The following is a 21,920-nucleotide window of genomic DNA, read 5'->3' as shown; positions in this document are numbered from 1 at the left end:
GGCGGGCAGGGTTGGACTGGATCTGGCAGGAAATAGGTTGGCTCTCGGCCAATTTAATGATCAGAACAAAAAGCCACACCAATACCAGCCCGTTTAAGGGGTTATGACAGATAAGGTAGCAGACTCGGAATCACCATCCTTACATGAAAATTTTGTATAATTTGGTTCACTTTGTTAGCTGACAAATACCTTAATCAAGACTATAAAAATGCAAGCTAGATGACACTTCAATTTTGCTTGAGAATGGCAGGCAGCCAACACAGTAGTGAAAAAATGAAGCAAGAAAAAAGAAGAAACCTCGGAAATGGAAACATATCTCAATCTGATGCTGGATCTGCTGGGACTTGGCCAAAGATATCAGGACACGACTCCCAATTTTCTTGTCCTCTAGCCTCCCAGTATCCACCAATATAGTGGTACGTATGGCTTCCTTTATCCTTGGCAAACCACCGTGGCTTCCACCCTCTTTCTTGCATCTTTCGTGACTACATTCACATAAATGACATTTCTCAGTACTTCCGCTACTATTTCTTTCCTATGTAAAACCAATAACAGCAAACCAACAAGACCAGTATGGTTTTACCTGCCGCTGTCTCTGCTCTAAACGAAGCTTCTCGGCATTGGCCATTTCGTACTCACCATTTTCAAGGCACCTTTGATCAGGTCTAAGCCTTGAATCTGTTGGTGGCAACTTCTCCTGCACATAAGAGTACCGATTTAAATTCATCAATGGAGAGGTCATAAGCACAACCAGAAATGATCCCTAGAATGGAATAAACCACAGAAAGCAAATGATTCCCTATACCTTCAATCCAGGGGTAAGCTCATTTAGTGTAATTGCAAAGCGTGTCAAGTTATATCTGGTGGGGTAATTGGATGATTTGCTTCTCTTCCAAAGACAGTGAGACGGAGACAAAGGTTCTGATCCTTTTCCCTTCCCAGGACAGTCTCCATTAACATAATGCATGCTCTCATCCCATTTTCCAAATAAAGTGGCTACAGTTTTTCCATTCCTATCTTGTACAATACCTTGTACCTGCAACAGTAGACAACTGACTCTGTCAAATAAAAAGATTGGTATCCATGACCATGATGTCATCGGCAGTCCACAGCAACAGTAAAAAATATACTGGGACCGAATGGAGAATGAACTTTTCATCCTACCACATATGAGTGTACATACGATGCCATCACTGGAGAGAAAATATTCGATAAAAACCAGCAAAATTTTCTGCCTTCAAATATATTTGTCACATGTTGCTTTTAAACAAAGGGTCAGTTCCTGAGAAAATTCCGCCCGGTCCATGCCCAACAATCTAAAAAGAACCATTGTCATTGTTACATTACATTTCTTGCTGGACTGGAACCAAATGCAATAACATCAAAGACCACCTGTTAGATATTTCAACAAGTATCTCCAGGACTGTCTTAGAGGAAAGTTTAGACAGCTTGAAGATTGGAGAAATGAGAGTCCTAAGTACTGATAATATTTGGATTGCTCCTCATATCATCTTCATGAACACTAAGAGGGAATTCTTTGCTTGTTGGTTGCTCCTTGACTTCAGCTAACTGGGATATATGTAGGCATGATGTCACAAGAATGGGAGCCAAACAACGGTTACTCTTCACAAGGCCTCCAACAAAAAGACCCAGAAACCAGGTTGCCCAGTTCCAAACATAATGGAGTAGAAGTTAAAGCGGAGGGCTCATCTTCAAGAATTTCTATGGTTCAGTTGTCTGTCACAGACCATAGATAAGTTTTTGCTGATTAGACAGTAGTTTAAACGTACTCTCTGCTACTTCCCTCAACTTAATTTAGAGCCATTTTAAGAAGGTTAAAACCCAACTGTAAGGCATGATTTACATGCAATCAAAAGCAGATTTAGCAACTCATCCAACGGGACAAAGATATTGCAATTCTGGCCTATATTAGGAACAGTATGACCAATTTAGTGATGTGAGTGTCAGTCTATGATGATTAGAATAGGAGTTTTATCTTTATTTCTTAAATTATTATTTTCACTTAGTAAGAAGACAAGCACTCATAGAAGCTGCTAATTTATAATCAGATTTGTATTTAAGAGTTTCTATTATTAAAGATGGTCAATTGTTGAGTCGTTTTAGGAATTCTAGTTGGAGTAAAAAAAGTCAAAACATGAGCAGGGACATGGGTGTCTAGCAATTGACTACATAGAGCATTCCATCCAGCATATTTTGAGTGGAATAGCCAGGCTTTTGGTTCTGGTTAAGGAAATGGTTTTATTCCAAGTGGTTTGATGGTTAAACCTCAGCTTTGTTCAATTGTGAACAACCCTCCTTTACTTCTTCAAATTTCCATAATTCTTCTTCCTCACATGTTTCAAGACAATAATATGCAGTCAAACCTCCATATTCTGAATTTTGTTTACAGAAAAGAAGCTGCAAGAACCAGTCAAAGTGCTCTTATTCCTCCTATCGTACAAAATCAAGGATGATTTTTTTTAAACCACGGGGGAATAATATAGGCCTGGTTAAAAAATTGGTCTTATCTCTTCTCTTTTCTCCAAGTTACGACGATTCGTAGTCCCAGAATAGCAATTAAAAAATAATAACAATTAATTATAAGTAAGCCTTTTCAACCTTTTTTTTTTTTTAAGGAAAAGAATTCAGATCCTGGTCTATGGAACAGCAAATCTGATCTTTGATTCTTAATCTGAGATCTAAGTTAGCAGGCTGCATCATAGTGCCTCTACTGAGTGGATTCTCAAGGCCAGTAGGGTGGACTCCTGTCTTCCCCTCATTCCCTTTTCTGTTACTTCCACTCCTATCATCCAGGTCAGTGACCTTTCCTCTTAATCACGTGGTACCCCTGTTTTGCAATCAAACTCTGATTTCTACTTCCAAATATAATTAAAGTTCTAGTATTCAATTTGGACCGAAAATTTGTACCTGATCTTCTGTTATTATCCTCTCTTGAATTCTGTTTTCAGCCCTTAGTTTACTTGTACTGTCATACCATATTCCTGCACTTTCTTAGTACAGCCAAACATCAGTGTGGGAAAATTCATAATTTCTTCCTCTTCAATTCACTTCCACGCACTCTCCTACACTATCACTTTCACATACCCTATAGACAACCAAACACAGCCTTAGAGAGCATGTCCTACTATAAGCAATCTAGAGATCCAAAAATCAATACAATAGGACAACTCTGACAAATTGACTATTCTCTACCGTTGCACCACATAAGCATTTGTGTAAGAACACTAATCCTACAGTCAGAAAACATCTGATTGTGCAAATTTGGTAGGATCTCATGGTCGGACCCGACCCACTGGTTTCTTTTTCTTTTTCCTTCACTTTTCCTTTTTGAAGAATAAATCCCTACCCAGTGACATCCATGTTTCATTTCTAGATCAATGCTCTCTGATAAATTAACAAATCCATGACTGTAGTACTTAACCTCATACTCAGAAAAGTATAGGGTTCAACTCTATTCAGCTGCGAAATTTTAGTATGAACAAGTAAAAGAAACAATAAATTTCAATCATAAAACATGATACTAAGATGTCTTCCCAAAAGTGTACCATGTACAGTACTATTACAATAAAGGCAACAACTAAAGGAATGAAATTCTACTATGCCTACGAAAATATAAAAGATGCGAGTCATAGTTCACCTGATGAGGATTTCGGTCTATAATAGATTGCTCCTTGAATTTTAGTTTACATGAGTAATCACGATTTCCCTGAATACGCATTGTACCATAGTGATCGCAGTAGAGCTTTCCCAGTATAAGATTGTAAATGGATGTAGTTACCTGACAGCAGGATCCACTTTTCAGCAGGAAATTCACACGAAAAAGATGCTTAGCAATTCTAAACCATTATATTCATACCTTGCTCCACTGAAAAACTTCTCCATCATCAAACTCAAGAGTGAGAACACCAACAGGATCAAGCTGAATTGAACGACCCCAGAATTTACTTTTCAAATTGCTATCTGCCCAGAATTTCCATCCTGTACCGTCACAATGGCATGCAACGATCATTGGGTGATGACTTACCTGTCATGTTGTAAAACTAGTAATAAGCTATTTCATCCTCAGTATACTAAACTTTAATTTTTATTTTTTTTAAAAAACAGATGATATGAAGTGAGATACATCCATGTGTTTTTATTTTGGTTCCCTGTGTTGATGTACACATTGATGCTGCCCTTCCCTAACAATTAGAGCTTTTAGGTGAAACGGTAGCGAACATGGTATCATAGCAAGGAGGCCAAGTGTTTGACTCTTGGGAAGTGCACTGGAAGAGTTTTACCAACGTTTCCTCTCCCTCGGTTCCTTGTGAGCTCCACATGCAAGGACCATGGGATCTTGGCCTGCATGAGAGGGATAGTGTTATGTATACATTGATGTTGCCCTATCCTAATAGTCCAAGCTTTTAGGTGAAACGGTAGCGAACACTCTGAATAGGAAAACACCACAATATAGGAACACAACAACACATAAACCACTCATTCAAGGGCCATTCAATTATCCGTCTAGCATTTGCAAAAGGCAAATTCTTCTTCACTAGGAGCAGAATTAGAGGTTTTGAATTCCTTTCAAGCTATGTTGGTGCTCAAGTAAATACGTAGAAGTGAGAAGTCTTCCTTGTTCTTTGCTGGTGCTTTAGAGGATAAAAAGGAGAGGCTAAAGTCTATATATGGCTTTTCTCTAGGTTGTCTGCCAATGGAGTATATGAGCCTTCCCTTAATTTCTTCAAGGTTGGTCGCTCATCATTGTTTGCCTGTTTTGAATTATCTCTAGAAGACACTTCAACTATTGAAAGGAAAGCTCCTATCTTACGCAGGTCACATGGAGTTGGTTAGGTCAGTCATGCAAAGCTCCTACATCTAATAGACTAGTGTGCTTGGTTTGTCCACTTTGTTATTCAGAAACTTGAGTCTTTAATGAGTGCTTTCCTATGGAAAGGTTTTGATAATAACAAGCTCCTACATTCTATCAGCTAGGCTTTTGTTTGCCTTCTTAACGAAGAGGGGGTCTGGGGTTAAGAAGGGTTAAAGACGCCAAACTGGTGGGCATTCTCAAATTGATTTGGAAATTGGCTGAAAAGAAAAAGATAAATCTAGGTAAATTGGTTCTATTCCCGACTCCTCAAAAAGGACTCCATATGGACTGTTCCGTGCTCTTCTGATTCCTCTTGGGCTAGGAGGAAAATCCTAAAGTATTTGGTAGCAGATATTATCAAGGTAAAGATCGATGATGGGTATCACTCTCCTTTGGCTGGATAAATGGCATACGCATGGAGTGCTGATCATCAAATTTGGGGACAGATTTAGACATGCTTCAGTCCTAAAAAGAATGGCCAAAGTTTCTGACATTATCCAAGAGGTACTTGGCGTCTAGGGCTTCCAATTTTGACTGAGGCCTAGGGAACCCTCCTAGAAATAGTTCGAAGAGCAAGGTGGAGGGGTGATCTTGTCTCATGGAAAAAAACAGGTTCTGGTGTGTTCTCTTCCTTAGCTTAGAATTTGGTGTGAACTTGGGCACCAAAGGTCCCATGGCACAGTGTTGTCTAGAGCAAGGAGAACATCCTCACTCAAAAGAGAAGAAAGAGGAGAAACTCCAAAGAGAAAAGCCCTAGAAGATTTCCCTACACCATTCATTGATTGTGAGCTATAGAGAGGGACTCTTCAACCATTGCAAGATACCATCAAGGGTTTTGAGAAGAGAAGAGGAGAAGAAGAAAAAGAGGAATAACAAACCTAGGGTTTGTGACCTTGTGAGAAGCTTCAAGAATCTCCAAATGACAACTTGGTTGAAGCTCCGACGATGAATAAGAATCGGATGATGTGAGCCACACAAGAAGGAAACAACATTGGTTGGAGGTAACCTATTTGTATTCCCATATATATATACTAGTGCATAGACAAGAAGTTTGATGAAATGCCTAGACTAGATTGAGATAGTAATTGGGGCGTTCTTATTGTCCATTTGTCTGTAATCGTTGAGGGTATCAAGTGGGTGCTTGGTAGAAGGGTTGTAGCTCCTTTGTGGCGGGTGCCACATAAAGTTGGGAGTGGGTTGTCCCTTGTAGTTGTAGCTACATAAATCAGGGATTGAAGCTCCTTGTGGGGGGGGGGGGTGCCACTAAACATTGTATTGTGCATTGTATAGCGGTAGGATTCGGGTTGTATCCCAAGCTACTATTTGCACCATGTATGAAGGCACATTGCCGAATCACATATACTCTTTCCTGTGGTTCGCTTTGTTTTGTTAATGTGTGGATATTTGTGAAGTGCTCTATAGGATGGAATGAATGTTTTGCAATTATTTGGTAGACCTGGCCATATGGTTGTGAGTGCATGTAGTTGCGAGGTTTATGTTGTGAATGCACATTTGTGTTGTGTCTATGCGTTTGAGCGTATGCTACATCAATCAGTGAGTTGAGGAAACAAATGAGTTGGGATTGGTTTTTGGAACCCACTAATTCACCCCGCCTCTCAGTGGCCATCTTAATTCAACATAATCATCATCCTTTAAGTTCTCATTCTCATGGGTCCATACTTTAGGCCTATATAATGTGACAAACCCAAGGGGTATCTTCCCATGATTTTAAGAGATGAATACAAGCTTGCTTTGTATGCAAACCAATGTCCTGAGAGAGGCTGATTAGGTGATATGCCTACGCTGAGATAGCAATCTATCCCCATCCCTCTTCTATCCATTGATTCTCCTTCTTCTCCCATATTCAGTTTTATACTTTCTGTGCATACTTGAGTCTATCTGAGACCTGCTGAAACCCTCCTCGAAGTCCTCCATTGGTTTTTTCTGTGCTACTGATCGAAGACCCTCAAACATGGGTTGCAGCATTGCTGTTTTGAAGATTTCTGGGCAGAAAGTTGAGATCCCAGATTTCCCTACTTTTTGATCATCTAAGGTCCAGAGTTTGGGCATCCGTCGGCCTCCCTAGGGGCCCCACTTGATCAGCAGTTCAGGCCTTCCAGTGGCCTGGTTATCGAGATATTTAAAATCTCCATATCTTGACCTAACAAGAACTGAGGTAATCTGTACAGGATTTTAATCTGATATTATGGGGTTGGTTTTATGATGTTAAGTCCTAGTTTCGATTGGTTGGTTAATTATTGGTGTTCTTTTTACATTCTAATTTTTTGGGTTTGACTTAATCTGAGCCTAGCTGATTTAGGTGTTTTGGGTTGTAACCGTTGTGCCTCTTTTGGCAGGGTTATAAAGCGGAGTCATTAGGTGCAACGGTGATTATAACAGAGTTTGGCTATTGTTTTAGGCTATTATACATACTGATATCAGTACCCACATTAGTGTTTTGTTTGGAGTTGCTTATTGATCCTAATTGGGGTTGGGTAGTCCTACCTAGCCATACAATAGTTTTTAGCCAGATCAGAACTGTCTGCTGATCTTTCACCAAAAAAACAAAAAGAAATGTCTGCTGATCTGGTGTTAGCATATGTATCAAACTGTATTGACAGGTATTGGTTTATTCTTTTCTCCTCCTTCAGAGGACATACCTTGATATGTATTTGGACCAATAAGGTCAATACGTATCAGACCAATACATTTGATACATATCGATAATTAACACCATACTTTTTTTTTTTTTGGTAGAGATACTTAATACCATGCAGCTACTACCTCAAAAACTTAGCATCTCATTCAAAAAGATCCCAAAAATAAGGAATAAAAAAGAACCATTAACACATGGAAACCAAGGAAACAAAAAGTATACTAAATAACAATTTCTATAGTGAAGATGAAACCTTTTCTGACATAAAACGAAGGCCTTTATCTGGATAATCAGCCTCATATGTCTCCCCTAAAAGTGGATTGAAGGGCTTGCAATGTCTTCCATCAGTTGAAGCATATCCAGAAACAGCAAATGCTGCTACATTAAGAATCCTCATCAGGCTATTTCCCTACAAGATTAAATCAGCAGGTGTTTAGAAGTTGGAAAGAAATAATCACAAGATGCATCTTTTCAAATTAATGTGGTGTTATCACAAGCATTTCAAAGAGAACACAACTTCAACTGCAAATTGATGTGTCATCAAATGCTGAAACAAGTACAAAGGTAAAATTGATGAAAACTCCAAATATTTGAAAAAAAAATTACAAAAGAACTCTACTTCCCGTAACAATATCTGATTTGAAAAAAGAAATAGCTGTAGGACCTGACCCAGTTTATATATATGAAAACAGATCTGAAGTCTCAGGTCTTAAACTCAAGAACCAGAGAATTCCTATTATCAGAAGAAGCTCTGAAAACAGTTTAACAACTTGATTTGTAATGATCGAACAGTAACTGAAGTTCAGATTTGATTTAAGGGAAGAAGTACTAACCAGTAACTTGACTTAAAAATCAGAGTCAATCGTATGACAAACACATGATAATAGGAAGTTCAAAGTACTAACCTGATTTCACTGGAGAATGAAGAAGAAGAGCAGGAAAATAAGCCACGAATCAAGCTTCCCACTTGATCCAGGGCAGTATCCCACCAACCTTAACCTTAGCAACTAATGGTTTCTGTCGCATCTCAAATAAGCTATTCTAAATCGAGTTCAAAAAATGAGGCAGAAAAGCCAATTTCATTCAACAGTAAAACTGTGGGGCTTATGGAGCCTTACATTGTTATATCTTGCTTTATAACAGATTCATACTGGACAGAAGAAAGATATGGCCAATCAGAAGCAAGCATTCCAATGCTAAACATGATAAGAAGAAACCAAAACAGATAATGAAAAGGTCCTCCCCACTGCAGGCTATTAGAGCTCCTATAACAACTTAATGTGGTTCTGATTTATAAGTAAAACCAGTACCAACAGAGGATCGAATACAGAGTGAAAATATCCAGATTCGAGAGAAAATGCATGAACCTAGATCTAAAAATCAGATCAGCCTATAGGGATGGTTGAGTGGTCGGTACAACAGTTGCTAAAAAACTCAGCTAGATCCAATGGTGAGATCTGCTGATGTGGACAACTCCTAGTGGAACTAGAATAGGTCAAAACCAGTCAAACTAGGAGTCAACTGGCTAATCAGATTACAGATTTGAGATGCCCAACTGAAACTCAATCTATGACATTGATTTCAGACGAACAGGTAATTAAAGTTCATACGTCGAACAACCTTCAAATAGCAATAATCAAATCCTACTGGAGAAGGACTACAGAATTTATTCAGCATATTCCAAAACCGAGACTAGAATAATGATTAGAACATTGTCAATAAAAGTTTTCTGAATTCAGAATCGAAATCAGGTATGTAGAAACCTTGTTTCCAGAAATCCTAGTATGAATAGGAATACCTTTATTGCGTGGACAGAACTGAGATCAATTGCAGGATATTGAAGAGCAAAGAACTGAATAAATAATCATCAAGAATAGATCAAAGAGGAACAGTACCTGGGCTTCCCACCGCAAGGTATAATGGATTCACCACCAATCACACCTTGAATCACCACAAGGAAGTGCATTCTGAATCACCACAGAACCACAGGCAAAAGCAAAACTTTATTCATGAAATTCATGACCCCCTTTCAAACCTAGATAGAAGACTCAAAAAACATGCTCAAACACTAAAAAGGAAAGGCCTAACCCCAATCCTTAAATAAGGTAACCTAAATTGATAATGAAACTAAGGTAAGGAAGGAAACTGACTCTAAACAGGATTGGACTTATAGAATCCTAATTTGGCCTAACTAAAACACCTCATAAAAGTAAAAATAAAGAAATTTACATAACCAATCACTTGTTCGCCCGATGGCTTTGTCAGACTAGGAAGAAAATGGGATGGTTGGAACCGCATTTTACATAAAGTCTAGTGCGGTTTGTCTCCAACGATTTTACGGTAATTCATCAAAACAAATTCATTTACCGGTCCCCATTCCCCGTCTCACTTAACTGCTTGGGAATCCCTAGATGCATTCCCTCAACCAATCCCATATGCCTAGCCTATATCCATATTATAGCAACATTAAAGTGACCCATTACAATGAAAACACATTGGATCAAAGGCCGAACACATACATAACCCAACCCAAAGCTTATACAACAACAACAACAACAACAATCTTAGCCATATCCCAACTTAATGGGGTCAGCTAAAAAGGGAAAAAAAGTCCGAACAAAAGAGATGCAAAGATGAGAGAAGAAAGGAGAGAGTAGAAAGACTAGAGTAAGAGGAAAGAGGCACAGCCCAACAAGTCCCAACAAGTCAGGAGAATCATAGCTAGATGGATCATTACCCTCCAATAGGCTCTATCCAAGGTCATACTTGGGACAAGACCAAGACTACGCATGTCATTCATCACCACTTCATCTATGGTCATTTTAGGCCTGCCCATAGCTCTTTGAGCTCCTCCAATCTGAATTAGATCACTCCTTACTAGGGCGTCCTTAGGCCTCCTTTGAACATGTCCATACCACCTTAGACGACATTCGCAGAGCTTGTCGTGGATCGGTGCAACTCCCAAATCAGATCTAATATGCTCATTCCTTATTTTATCCATCCTATTTTTGCTCCGCATCCATCTCAACATCCTCATCTCAGCTACACATAGCTTATCTATATATAACTTCTTAACTACCCAACACTCCGCCTCATACATCATAGATGGTTGCACAAAAGTCCTATAGAATTTTCCCTTAAGCTTTGATACGCCGATCACACAATCTGGACACACCTCTCCACTTCATCCATCCACTAAAATAAGCTCACATCTGTGATTTATCTGCATCACAGATAGGACTTTGCAAAATCAAAATAGAAATAGGACTGGAATCAATAACTGGTATTCCAGCATTACAAGGAAACTAATTAACAAAAATAAAGAAGAGAGCAGTCCCCAAACTGATGCACAATTGGAGTACCAGACCTGAACCAGAACCGCAAGTCACCATTTTGGTCTGGTTTTACCCCCTGTGATAATAGTTTTTCATGCACCTCTGATCTGCATCCGATGAATATTGTCCTCCTTCAAAATAATAATAATAAATAAATAAAATAAAAGTGACAGAAATAACTGATTTCCTGTAATACAATCCCTACACCAGACTCGTTGATGGTTTGTCATGAATAATCAAAACATAGGAACTTCTTCTCTAGGATGCTCCCAAAGGGTTTATGGAAAAATACATCAAATAGGCTATCTGGGGATTCAGAATTAAGATAAAATAAAAATATTGATAGATAGAGAGAGCAGCTGAGCTGGTGTAGTTTATCCGCAGATTTCCAAGATCTTTCAAGACCACACCCATGAGCCCCTGGTTAATTCATCCAAGGGAGGCAGCAAATCAACAAGGCACATGAAATTTTATGGGTACTCTAACTCTTGTAAATGCGATAATTTAATAACTAGTTAATCTGAGAAATATACTAATGTCTACAAAAAAGAAGTTACTTCATTGTCATGGTAATAACAGTATATCGAGCAGTAAATCAATGACCATGAGTGAATAGAATATGCCAAAAAACTACCAATTCTTCAAGATCAGAATAAAACTGAGACATAGGTTAAACAATATTAGCTCTCAACACAATGCAGAAGTATTTGTTGCAAGCAATATCTTCACACCCATAAAAAGAAAGGAAAGGCCATTGAGTTCCTGTGACAAACTTACCCTCTTACCCCATTCATTAGCCCGATCGAGAAGGTACGAATATTCCAGATCTTCAAAACATTTTTGTAAAGAAGATAAGGGCTCATTAAAATAAACTGGAAGACACACTTTGGTGAGATCCTTTCCAATATTATCTTTAATCATAGACCAGAGACTGACTCCCTTCTCTTTTTCAACTGGATCAGGCAACTTCTTACGCCGCCTAACATACAGATAGTTAGTTCCAATAGATTTAATTGAGGGATCGATACCATCCTCTGAATCAACAGCATAAATGTCATCATCAGAATCAAATGACGACCTCCGAATATCTGATCCACTATTAAAAGAGCTTGATGAGAGAAAATCCCGTGTATCAAAGAAGGTGTTCTCATCATCATCTGTTTCTTCCTCAGCAGCATCTTGCCTTTCGTTATCATCTTCAGATTCACTAGCACTTGCTTCTGAAAATATCATTTTGGAAAAACCATAAGATTGCTGAAACATTTCACGGAAGAAACTGAATAAAGTAACAAATAAGCATATAATCACAAAAACAGTGACCTGTACACTTGGGATGCTGTACAAAAGGTATCTGTACACATAGGAGTATAGGACTATATTTCAAAAAGAAGGGAAAAAATAAGAAGAAGAGAAAACTATGCATATTTACAAGACCCAAACCACAACCCACCCTAAAGATTACCCTACCCATTTTATCTTCCTATTTTTTCTGTATTCAATAAGTGCCAGACCTTCTAAATTGTGGCACCACTGAACACCAAGTAGATACAGAACCTACTCCATATATCATGATCTCCACTTTCCAGCAAAATTTAAAGTTGGAGATTTATATTTGATATTTTAAAATAACGATGGGAATTAACTCCACACATTCAGATCCATCAAAGAACTAAAATTATCAAAACCTTAAGTGCATAAGGGCACAGGTGTTCATGACAGGATTGGATACTGTGCTTTCATTAAGGAATCAGATGATAAAATTTTCTAGACTTTGTATAGTGGAGAACATACAGATCAGAGTGTTCAACACAGAAAATGTTTGGAAACTGTACTGTGCTCGTTACATATGAAATTATAAAGAAGCAAATCGATATGATTGAACAAAAAAAAAAGAAAACCATAACTTACAGTTAGCAATCAAGTTATTGTGGCCTAAGGTCAGCAGGTTGACATCCTATAATCATGAGAGATGAAGGATAAGATTCAGAAATCAAGAAGTTAACACCAAATAGTTGTAGAGAGTACTGCTAAATTCAAGTTTTTACCAGAGAACGGTTGTACAACCCGGCTACGATGTATGAGGCGGAATGTTTGGCAGTTAAGAAGTGTCATATAAAGAAGCTATGTGTAGCAGAGATGAGGATTTAAGATGGATGTGCGGAAAACTAGGAAGGATAAAGTAAGGAATGAACGTATTATAGCTCATATGAGAGTTGCCCCGATCAATGACAAGCTCTAAGAAAGTCGTTTGAAGTGGGATGACCATGTTCAACGGAGGCCTAGGGATGCCCCAATAAAGAGTGATCTGATTCCGGCTACAGGAGCTAAAAGATCTAAGGGAAGGCCTAAAATGACCAGAGCAGAAGTTGTGAGGAATGGCATGCATAGTCTAGGTCTTATCCCAAGTATGACCTCGGATAAGCCTACTGGAGGGCAAGGATCCATGTAGCCAACCCCATTTAGCTGAGATTCTCCTGACTTGTTGGCTGTACTCCATTTAGTAGTAGTAGTTACTATTATATATAGCAAAAGATTTTCAACTTTGCAAAGAGAAGCAATCCCCGCCCTATATAAGAAAGCTTTCAAAGGGGGTCACATATACATATGATACCCAGCATATTAGCATACTACCCAATCAGCATGCATCGTGTGAAAATAAAGATTTGAATTATGTCATTTGCATTCATTACTCCAATTTTTAACTTTCTTGCTTGAAAACCTCCATTATATTCAACATTTCAAACTCCGTAACTGCATATAGTACCTTTGTCTTCATGAAATAGATACTGTAACTACTCATAAGATAATAAATGGGTAAGAGTTCATAAGCTAACAAGGTGCAGTCATTGAAACATTAACAGTTTAGACTCAGAAACCATACCTTGTCTTCATATACCCCATATTGTACGTTATGGATCTAAGTATCTAACCATGGGCAATGGGTTTAGTCCCCATCAGAAGTGCAAAGCCAAATGAATAGTATCAAAAATCAAATGCCTTCAAACATCCAAATTCTAAGAAGCAATGTGACAATAACCTAAAGAGGCACATAAAAGTTGGCCCTGTAATTTTCATGACGAAAATTTAATTAATAAAAAGCAGAAAGGAATCCCATCCAGTTAATCCCAGAGTAGCAAATAAAGTCTTAACAGCTCATAAACCAACATATCAGCCTTTACAATGATAGAAACATTCACCCAATCACTTAATAGGAAATTAATGAAATAAAATTAAATCAATTGATTAAAAGCTACCTTTTACCGTTGAAAACAAAAGGGAAAAAAAATCAATTCCAAGCATATCTAGCATAAGCAAACATTATTGTTGGAGTCCGCAAGTCGCAACAAATCAAGAAGTTTTATTTCATGAATTTGTACCACTGTATTTATCTTGCCTTGACCTTGAAGAAGATCCTTGCTCTTTCAACTGTCTTTGGCTCTCATCAACCAGTGTATTCTCCAAATCAACTTTCTCTGTCTGCACAATGAAATATACAGAAAGGAGTCTTTTAGCATACCAATAAGAAGAAGTTCTGAACTAATAACACCTTGAACAGTGAGACAACCTGCCAATTTAATAGCCACAGATATGATAAACCCATCAAAAGATTTCTAGTAAAATATCATAAATATGCGAAAACTGCATTAAAGTAGTCAGCCTTCAAATCAAGGTTTCATTAGTTGTGGTTACTTTTCCTAAATAGGATGGCTTAGCTCTGCACCCATTAATGTGTGAATAAAAGAACATTAGTTAGAAATCATAAAATTCAGAATGCCCCAATATGAGCAACATTCTCATCTAGAAATCATTGTCACTTATTTTTAAGAAGTAACTAAAATTAAAATCTCAAAAAACAGAAGGCAGAATTCATTAAGTCAGGACTTAGAGCTTCTCTCAGTCACGAGCTGTAAATATTGAAGAAAATTAATCATATCACTAGTCTAGGTACTAAGTGAAGCAAACCTAATTAACAGCACGAGTGATTTTCAAATTATTGCTATTTGAACACCAATGCTTACTGCTGTTTTCCCTTATGATCATACATAATACGGAGAGAAGCAAAAGAAGAAAAATATTAATTTGTTTTTAGTGGATATGCAAAAAAGCTAATCCCAGAACTAAGAATTAGTTTAATTTTCTTCTTTTAGGCAAATAAAAAAGAAGGTGCACACAGAAAATGCAAGAGATTCCACTAAGAAACTCAATTAAAGAAAATATCTAGGTTTCTTTCAACTAAGAATCTGACTTTCGTTTAGCAACTGGATATTCACCCTTTGTTTTCAATTTTCATTCTCAAAATAAACCTTTAACCATAATAGCAATTTGTAAAAGACAGTGAGGAGGGTGTGGAAGCATTAGCAACCAGGAGAATCATGAAGTTTATGTCATCAAAACAAGATGAGTTAGCATCTGCCTAACTGACCCTTAAATTAAACTCAACACATTGCGGATGTGTTACATAATAAACATTCAAATCAAAGTGCTTCTCAAATTAAACTACACCAGTGGAAATGCATTGCTTTTAAAACTGCAATTATTTTTTAACACTAATCTTGAGGTCCACATGAAGTCCACAGCTCAATATAAATTTTAGTTCTACAATCTTTTTATTGCCATTTTCAATTTAATGAGATCTGAACAAACTATAAGATATTTCTGATTGTACAAGAACCTCAGAAAATCTAGGAAATACATGAACAAACTGTCATATGGTTAGCACTAAATCACAAAAGCCATGACTATTACATACATAAATTCTTCCAAATGGACAAAGAAATATTACAGACCAACATTGAACATATTTCTGTATCGATCCTTACATGCAAAACAAAATCAATTTCTGTTATACATCACGAGCCACATTTTTTCCAAAGGATATTTTTTAAGTACATAAAAAAGGGGGTTTGTACTGGAGAGAAACAGTTAATCCTTCTTTTGCTGGAAAAATTGACATGTAACCAATCTAGACCATGCCCTTCATATTCAACAGTTGGATTTGACAAAACATACTTCCATGTAGGACACTAGGTGGTCAGTGCATGAAAGCTTATTCTTTTGGATTTTTCAGAATAATACACTCAACATTATGACACATTCATATCAATGCACAAAAAATCCTTCTGTGTTATCTCGATAGTATCTGGGGCAGAGTAGAGAAAAAGGCTTTCATAACCAAAAACTGTATATAGTTTCCGTCTCTTTCATTAATGTTACATATGTTTCCTTCCATTCAATAAATTAATGTTTAAGAAACCAACTGCAACGGAAAACATGGGAGCAAAGTTGCAAAACAAAACTCTAAAAACCCACACCATAATGATTTACAAAAAATTTGATCTTCCAGTCATTCGCATCCATTGAGGCCATTCTGTATAGGGATTATGCTGGATTTCCTTGAAGCTTCTCATGATGAAAGGATGACTACCAAGGGGCAACCCGCAAGTAGAACCAACCAATTGAAGGCATAAAGCCGGATAATAATTAGATGTTCTAAGTTGTCTGGGTATCTCATAGAATCTAGTCTAGTCTAATTAAGTCCTTTAAAGAAGTCACGATAGGTTAGGACTGAATCAAAGTCTTGACTTGGGTTATAACGGAATGTGATCCCAGTATTTCTTATGTTGTGGACTTGATGAGTAGAAAAGAAAATGGTTCTCCTCTGAAAGTTGATGGTCAAACCTAATGTTCTTTCATTTACCTTTTTATGTCAAGAAAAGGAATATTCTGCTGCAGAAGAAAAGTTGTAAGCAACACCTTTCACAATTAATCAGGTCAAAGCATTAGAATACCGTGAAGTTTCTGACAGCACATACTAGTCAACTGCAGTGGCTAGGGGTTCTCAATCTATTTCTAATATTTGTTTCAGTTTTCTAATTTTAAGATTAGCTAATGTTTTTTCTATAAGTAGTAAGATTCTGTTTATCTAAGCCTTGCAGAACTAGCATTCCTACTTGTAGTGCAACAAGGATTGTTAATCACATACTCTCTGCATCACCAGATTCCAGAAGTAGCAGTGGGATAAACAGTAATTCATCAGGACCAGTAACAAATACAGTAACCACAGAAACAGTTGACAGATCACGGACTCCCTTAAGTGAAGCATCCCATGAAAAAAAAAACGGAAGCCCTTGCAATCACAAAACAACATAAACTATGAGATGAGGGTGTATAGGTAATCCTCAAAATCTATTTCCGGAGCAACTATAGTTTTTCCCATATTGCAATTTCATTGGGTTTCTCCAACATAAAGCAACATTCACTCAAATTAAATAACTTGAAAATCTGATACAGTTAAAGGGAGAGGGAGATTATCCCATTCAGCTTCTACAATAGAATGCAGAATTCTTCTCAAACTGAAGAAGTTCAAAATCACACAAAGTAGGCTAAGGAGCACAGACTAATAATTGAGCCAGACTGGGAGCCATGCCCTCCTCTAGCAGTCTGAAAAGGAACAACTAGTACTTCCAACATGGTCTAAAAACACATCTTCTTTAATAAAAAGATATAGAATTTTACACCTAATATGAGCTCCAAGAAATTATAGATCTCCTCCATGGCCTCTTATCAACCTAAGAAGATTTTCAGTCAATAATCACTAAAACATGCTAGCTTCTGTTGACACAGAACATACATTCCACTAAGATATGCTTTGGCTGTCAATTTTAATGAGAAAAAAATCACTTGGCAGCCAAAACTGTGACAAATTAGTGTCAACCACCAGAACCCTCAAAGAAATGCAAAAAGCAATTCACCATTTTTCACATTGTAGTGTTAGTCAACCTGCTGATTATGTTCATAGATTGGTGTCCTTGGACAACAAGTTCTGATCAGTAAGAAGGGAATCAGCAGTGATTGGAAACTGATGCGATTATAGAGTTGTTTTAAAGCATCAGTGTCCGGTGTGTATCAGAGACTGCACATTTAATTCCAGAGTAGCGATGAATAATTGAAAGAACATTGTAGTCCTAAATACATAATGCATCTCACCATATCTAAGAGTTAGGAAATATACATTGAAAATGATGAAAATTATAACCCTCACCCTTTTCCACTTCACTATAATATATATATTTCTTTCCATATTTTAATTAGTCTCTCAACAGCCTAATAAAGTGACAAACAATCAAAACAAATTTTCCACCAGGCTATCACCCCATTCTAAACAAACCCCGAAAACAGGGAGAATTAGATCATCCTAATAGTAGCTTAACTTTTAGAGCAAATATTTAAGTGGAGAAAACAGAAAAATATCTTCAAGGCGGAAGAGATAAATTTCAATCAGAAATTTAAACTAGAAAGCATGGTGTAAGGCAATCAAACCCACTGAAGAACGGAGTACAGGGGCAGGACAACACAAGAAGGAAGCTAGGATTTGTTTTGAAGAGACTTCACTATTTATACCAACACAGCAAATATTCAAAAGAATGTGACACAAACTGTGAAAATTTTCTTCCCATCAAGACATAAAAGTTGTCTTTTTGTATATATTGATAGCATAACTTCATTATAATTATGTAAATGGAAGAATAATACATCCGGTTTCAAGGCCGGTTCATATCTGAACCTCCATACACAATGAATACAAGAAAAAAGCAAACAGATTGTTACAAATCTAAAAAATTGATCCCACGACAAAAAAGCAACGAAATGACCCACCTCTGCCCTACGAACTTGTAATGGGGAGGCTATGAAAAATACTCGGAGAAGAAACAGAAGAACAATTCTGAATTCGATTGGCAAGTTGTTTTTTACGAATCATTATATGTACCTCTAACTGCCGCAGTGTATCGAAGAGGAGAAACTGTTTCTGTTTGAGAAGCACAAGCTGGTTCTGAAGCGCCGAGAATTCACTCCTCATGATCTGCTCGGTGTCCTGAATTGCCTCCTCGTTGACGCCCTCATCCAACAGCCTCTGCCTCAACTTCTCTGTCGAGACGACAACATTCTCCATAGGAGCCATTAACTCGCTGTTTGACATCCTTGGAAACATATCTTTCACGGCCTGCAATGCTTCCATCCAAGAAGTTCGATCCTCCCTCGTCTCGGCCCTCAAATGCAGCCTTTTCGTGCCAGTAAAGATCGAGAATCTCTTGTCATCCGATTTGCTCTCGCGGATCGACGAAATCTGAAGAAAAATCAACAGGTTTACAATTGGCAATTTTAATCTCTGATTAAAGTCAAAATAGAACAGAAAGAAAGACCTTGAGGTGAATTTCACCGAATGGCTTCCGGCGAAGTTGTGATTGGCCATTCTTGCGGCGACTGATCCGACGGAGCGATTCATCTCCAATGATCTTCGATCCTTTCTCGGTTTCTTGACTGACGACGATCTTGTCAGGTCCATGGATCTTGTAATAAGACAAAACACCATCCTGAAGAACAAACCACCGTGGCCTCCAACCTTTACCATAATTCACCCACTTATAAAGAATTCCACAGATGCCGTTCCCAACTATATCGTTGATCTTCACACAATCTCTGTGATCGGTCGATAACAGTTGTGGATCGTGCAACGACGAAAGCCTCGACAATAACTCCATCGATGGCGGACCACCAGACCTCATACTCAAGCGGCCGAAATCTCCACCCCCGTTATTGAAGTTATTTTGACTGTTGGTTGGAAGCCCGCCATTGGAATTGTGGCTATTGCTACTGCTAAGATCAACAGGAGATTCACGGTGACGATTCGTGGAATCAGATCTCGGTGTGGCGTTCGTCGATGGTGGTGGATGAGGAGGCATGTCAACAAACTCTGTAAATGAAGACGACGAAGCCGATGACGGCGCCGCCGGATTCCGTTCTGAAACCGTGGAGACGCAGCAGAAGGGATGCATTAGAGAGAGAAGACTACAAAGTGAAAATGATTCAGATCATGGCGGATTAGCAAATGAAATTCCATTGAGGATCACCAGAATCCATGACTGGTGGTGGTAGAGGTTTGGAGAAGAAACTTAATTTTTGTTTTCAGAGGCTACAATTGGAAGCGAAGAACCGAAGAAAGCCAAAGCCACCTACGCTCCGAAAGAATGCAGAACACGCGGACGGTTTTACTTATTTATTATTTATATGCTTATCTATTTATATATGTATAATATAAAATATAATATCTGTAGCGACGAAGCGAGAGAGAAGAGTATATAGTCTTTAGCGGCGATTCCGAGAACTCCGCATTCGCAGCACGAACGGAAGTCTCACCGGCGGGATTAGATTCCGGCGAAGATTCGCCGGCATTCAGATGAGTCAAATGGTCAAGGAAAACACTATAGGGCGGTTGTTTCTTGTTTTGCTTCTATAATGATTCTCTGCCATGCTCCTCTCCATTTTTGTTTTATTTTGAAGGGTTTCTTTAGGGTGTCTCTAAATCTATGGTAATAAAGAGAGCGCCGCCGAGGAACTGCATGAGTAACAGCTGGCGCCAGGACAATATTATTGAAACGTGGCAGGGAATGAATGGTTGATGGAGTGGGGTCATAACTGACTGAATCTCTATAGAGATGATCGGAGACAGAAATTAGCTTAGGGATCTGGAAGAGTTTTATACTATGTGGTAGTCAGTACGCGCAGGGTGCGTAGTACACGCCTGAACACTCTGTGCTACCATAGAACTGCTGAAACCTACACGTCTACGTGTACAAGCCCAATGTGTTTTCTCTGACATCTGTTCCGTACACATTACGCACACGAGATGGCAGAGTGCTCCTTCTGTTCTTACGTGTACCTTTTGGCCACCTTAGATTCTAATCTGACGGTTTGGAGGAAGTGTCCCATGTGAGGTCGGCCCTAGTGAAGTTTGACCACATATGTAGTGAGAGAGCATTTGATTCTTTCTAAGATTCCTTCTTTTATTCCAAGATGCTTATAGATGGGATTAACGCGGTGGATCCATTCTTTGTTTATAACCATTAATTTTTGTGATAATGACAACAGCAAAGTAAGACATCTTAAGTTTGCTGACGTGGAGGGGCACATTTTTAGCTGCCGGATCATATTGCCACGTGTAATAAGAATGGATTCCAATTTTCCAAAGCTTGTTGGTTGTTGCCCCGAACTTCCATGACTTGACTGACTTAAAAGTCTTAAACAACTGGCTGCTAGCTTTTGAGATGTGCAGTAAAAAAGGTGAAAAAATCAAAATCAAAAGGACTTCCTTAATGTGAAAAGAGGGAAAACAATTAAACTAGAATAGAGCGCCACCCACGTTCTATGTTCAAATGAGGTCAGTTGTCGGGTCTGGGTCGGGGGGTGGGGGTCGGGCTTGTGGGTTATGGTTCTTCTGAGTTCTGACCGATTCTCCGGGTCGGAGTCTAGAGTTTTAACTTCGAAGTTCGAATTGAAGCTCACCTTACACGAAAGTTCATAACAGACCAATCAGTTACTATCGATTAGTCCAATTCCAAACATCTAGAAAATGAATACTACGATAATCATTAATGATTGGACAAAATTTAGATTCCAATCGAAAGGTCAGGAAATAATTCAAGTGATGATATATGTGACGAACCCAGGAAATCAATCCCCTCGAAAAGAACGCACCTTTTGGATAGACTCGGAACCAATCATCTGATATATAAAACTGCGCAAAAGATGGTAACTGAAAGCAACTTAAATGAAGCACAAACGAATCTTCCATCAAGTGGATTGGATCCTGCGATTACGTCAAGCAAACTTTTCCTAGTCTCTTTTAATATTCTTTGGGAAGGGTATCCAATTACACACAACATTTACATAGTAGTCGGTTGTTCTCTTTTCACCCTTTGATTGAAGTCGGCTGCTCTCTCCTGGGCCTCTGACCTCGTGCATGTTTATTTCTCTGACCGTTGGATATTTTTATGAAAAAAGAAAATTTTCAGGTTGTGTAGCGTAAGTTAGTGTCGCCTTATATGTGTCTCTTCTTCTTATAAAATGACATATCTATCCCTATACTGTTGGAGAGAAGAGAGATTTTGATAACGCATATAGTTTGTGGGATTTGAATCCTCATCGGTGCCCTAGTGCATAGTGTGCATTGAACGACTGAAAACACCTGTGCACTCATCCTTGGCCGTCGGATGCACAT

The 21,920-nt window shown here is 38.3% G+C and overlaps 1 protein-coding gene across 1 annotated transcript; it reads right to left on the bottom strand.

Moving 5' to 3' along the window:
* Nucleotides 1-116: 116 nt before the first annotated feature.
* LOC122071716 (oxysterol-binding protein-related protein 1C-like) lies at nt 117-20,205 on the bottom strand. The gene is made up of 10 exons (XM_042636099.1): nt 19,066-20,205; nt 18,633-18,989; nt 14,242-14,341; nt 11,642-12,084; nt 7,783-7,938; nt 3,878-4,045; nt 3,659-3,799; nt 806-1,036; nt 584-697; nt 117-485 (listed from the first exon to the last, which is right to left on the bottom strand). Exons 1-10 carry the CDS (start codon nt 19,696-19,698, stop codon nt 318-320), a joined length of 2,511 nt encoding a protein of 836 aa, XP_042492033.1. The 5' UTR covers nt 19,699-20,205; the 3' UTR covers nt 117-317.
* Nucleotides 20,206-21,920: the final 1,715 nt, after the last annotated feature.

Source organism: Macadamia integrifolia, unplaced genomic scaffold (assembly GCF_013358625.1).
Source record: "Macadamia integrifolia cultivar HAES 741 unplaced genomic scaffold, SCU_Mint_v3 scaffold_5A, whole genome shotgun sequence".
NCBI classification, from domain to species: domain Eukaryota; kingdom Viridiplantae; phylum Streptophyta; class Magnoliopsida; order Proteales; family Proteaceae; genus Macadamia; species Macadamia integrifolia.
This window is presented reverse-complemented; position numbering and strand designations above follow the sequence as displayed.

Coding starts and splice junctions, on each gene's coding strand:
- LOC122071716 (XM_042636099.1), bottom strand. CDS start 19,698: ATGCATCCCTTCTGCTGCGTCTCCACGGTTTCAGAACGGAATCCGGCG. Junction 12,085..14,241: donor AAGGCAAGATAAATACAGTG/GTACAAATTCAT, acceptor TGATATTTTCAG/AAGCAAGTGCTAGTGAATCT. Junction 7,939..11,641: donor CTAATGAATGGGGTAAGAGG/GTAAGTTTGTCA, acceptor TTAATCTTGTAG/GGAAATAGCCTGATGAGGAT.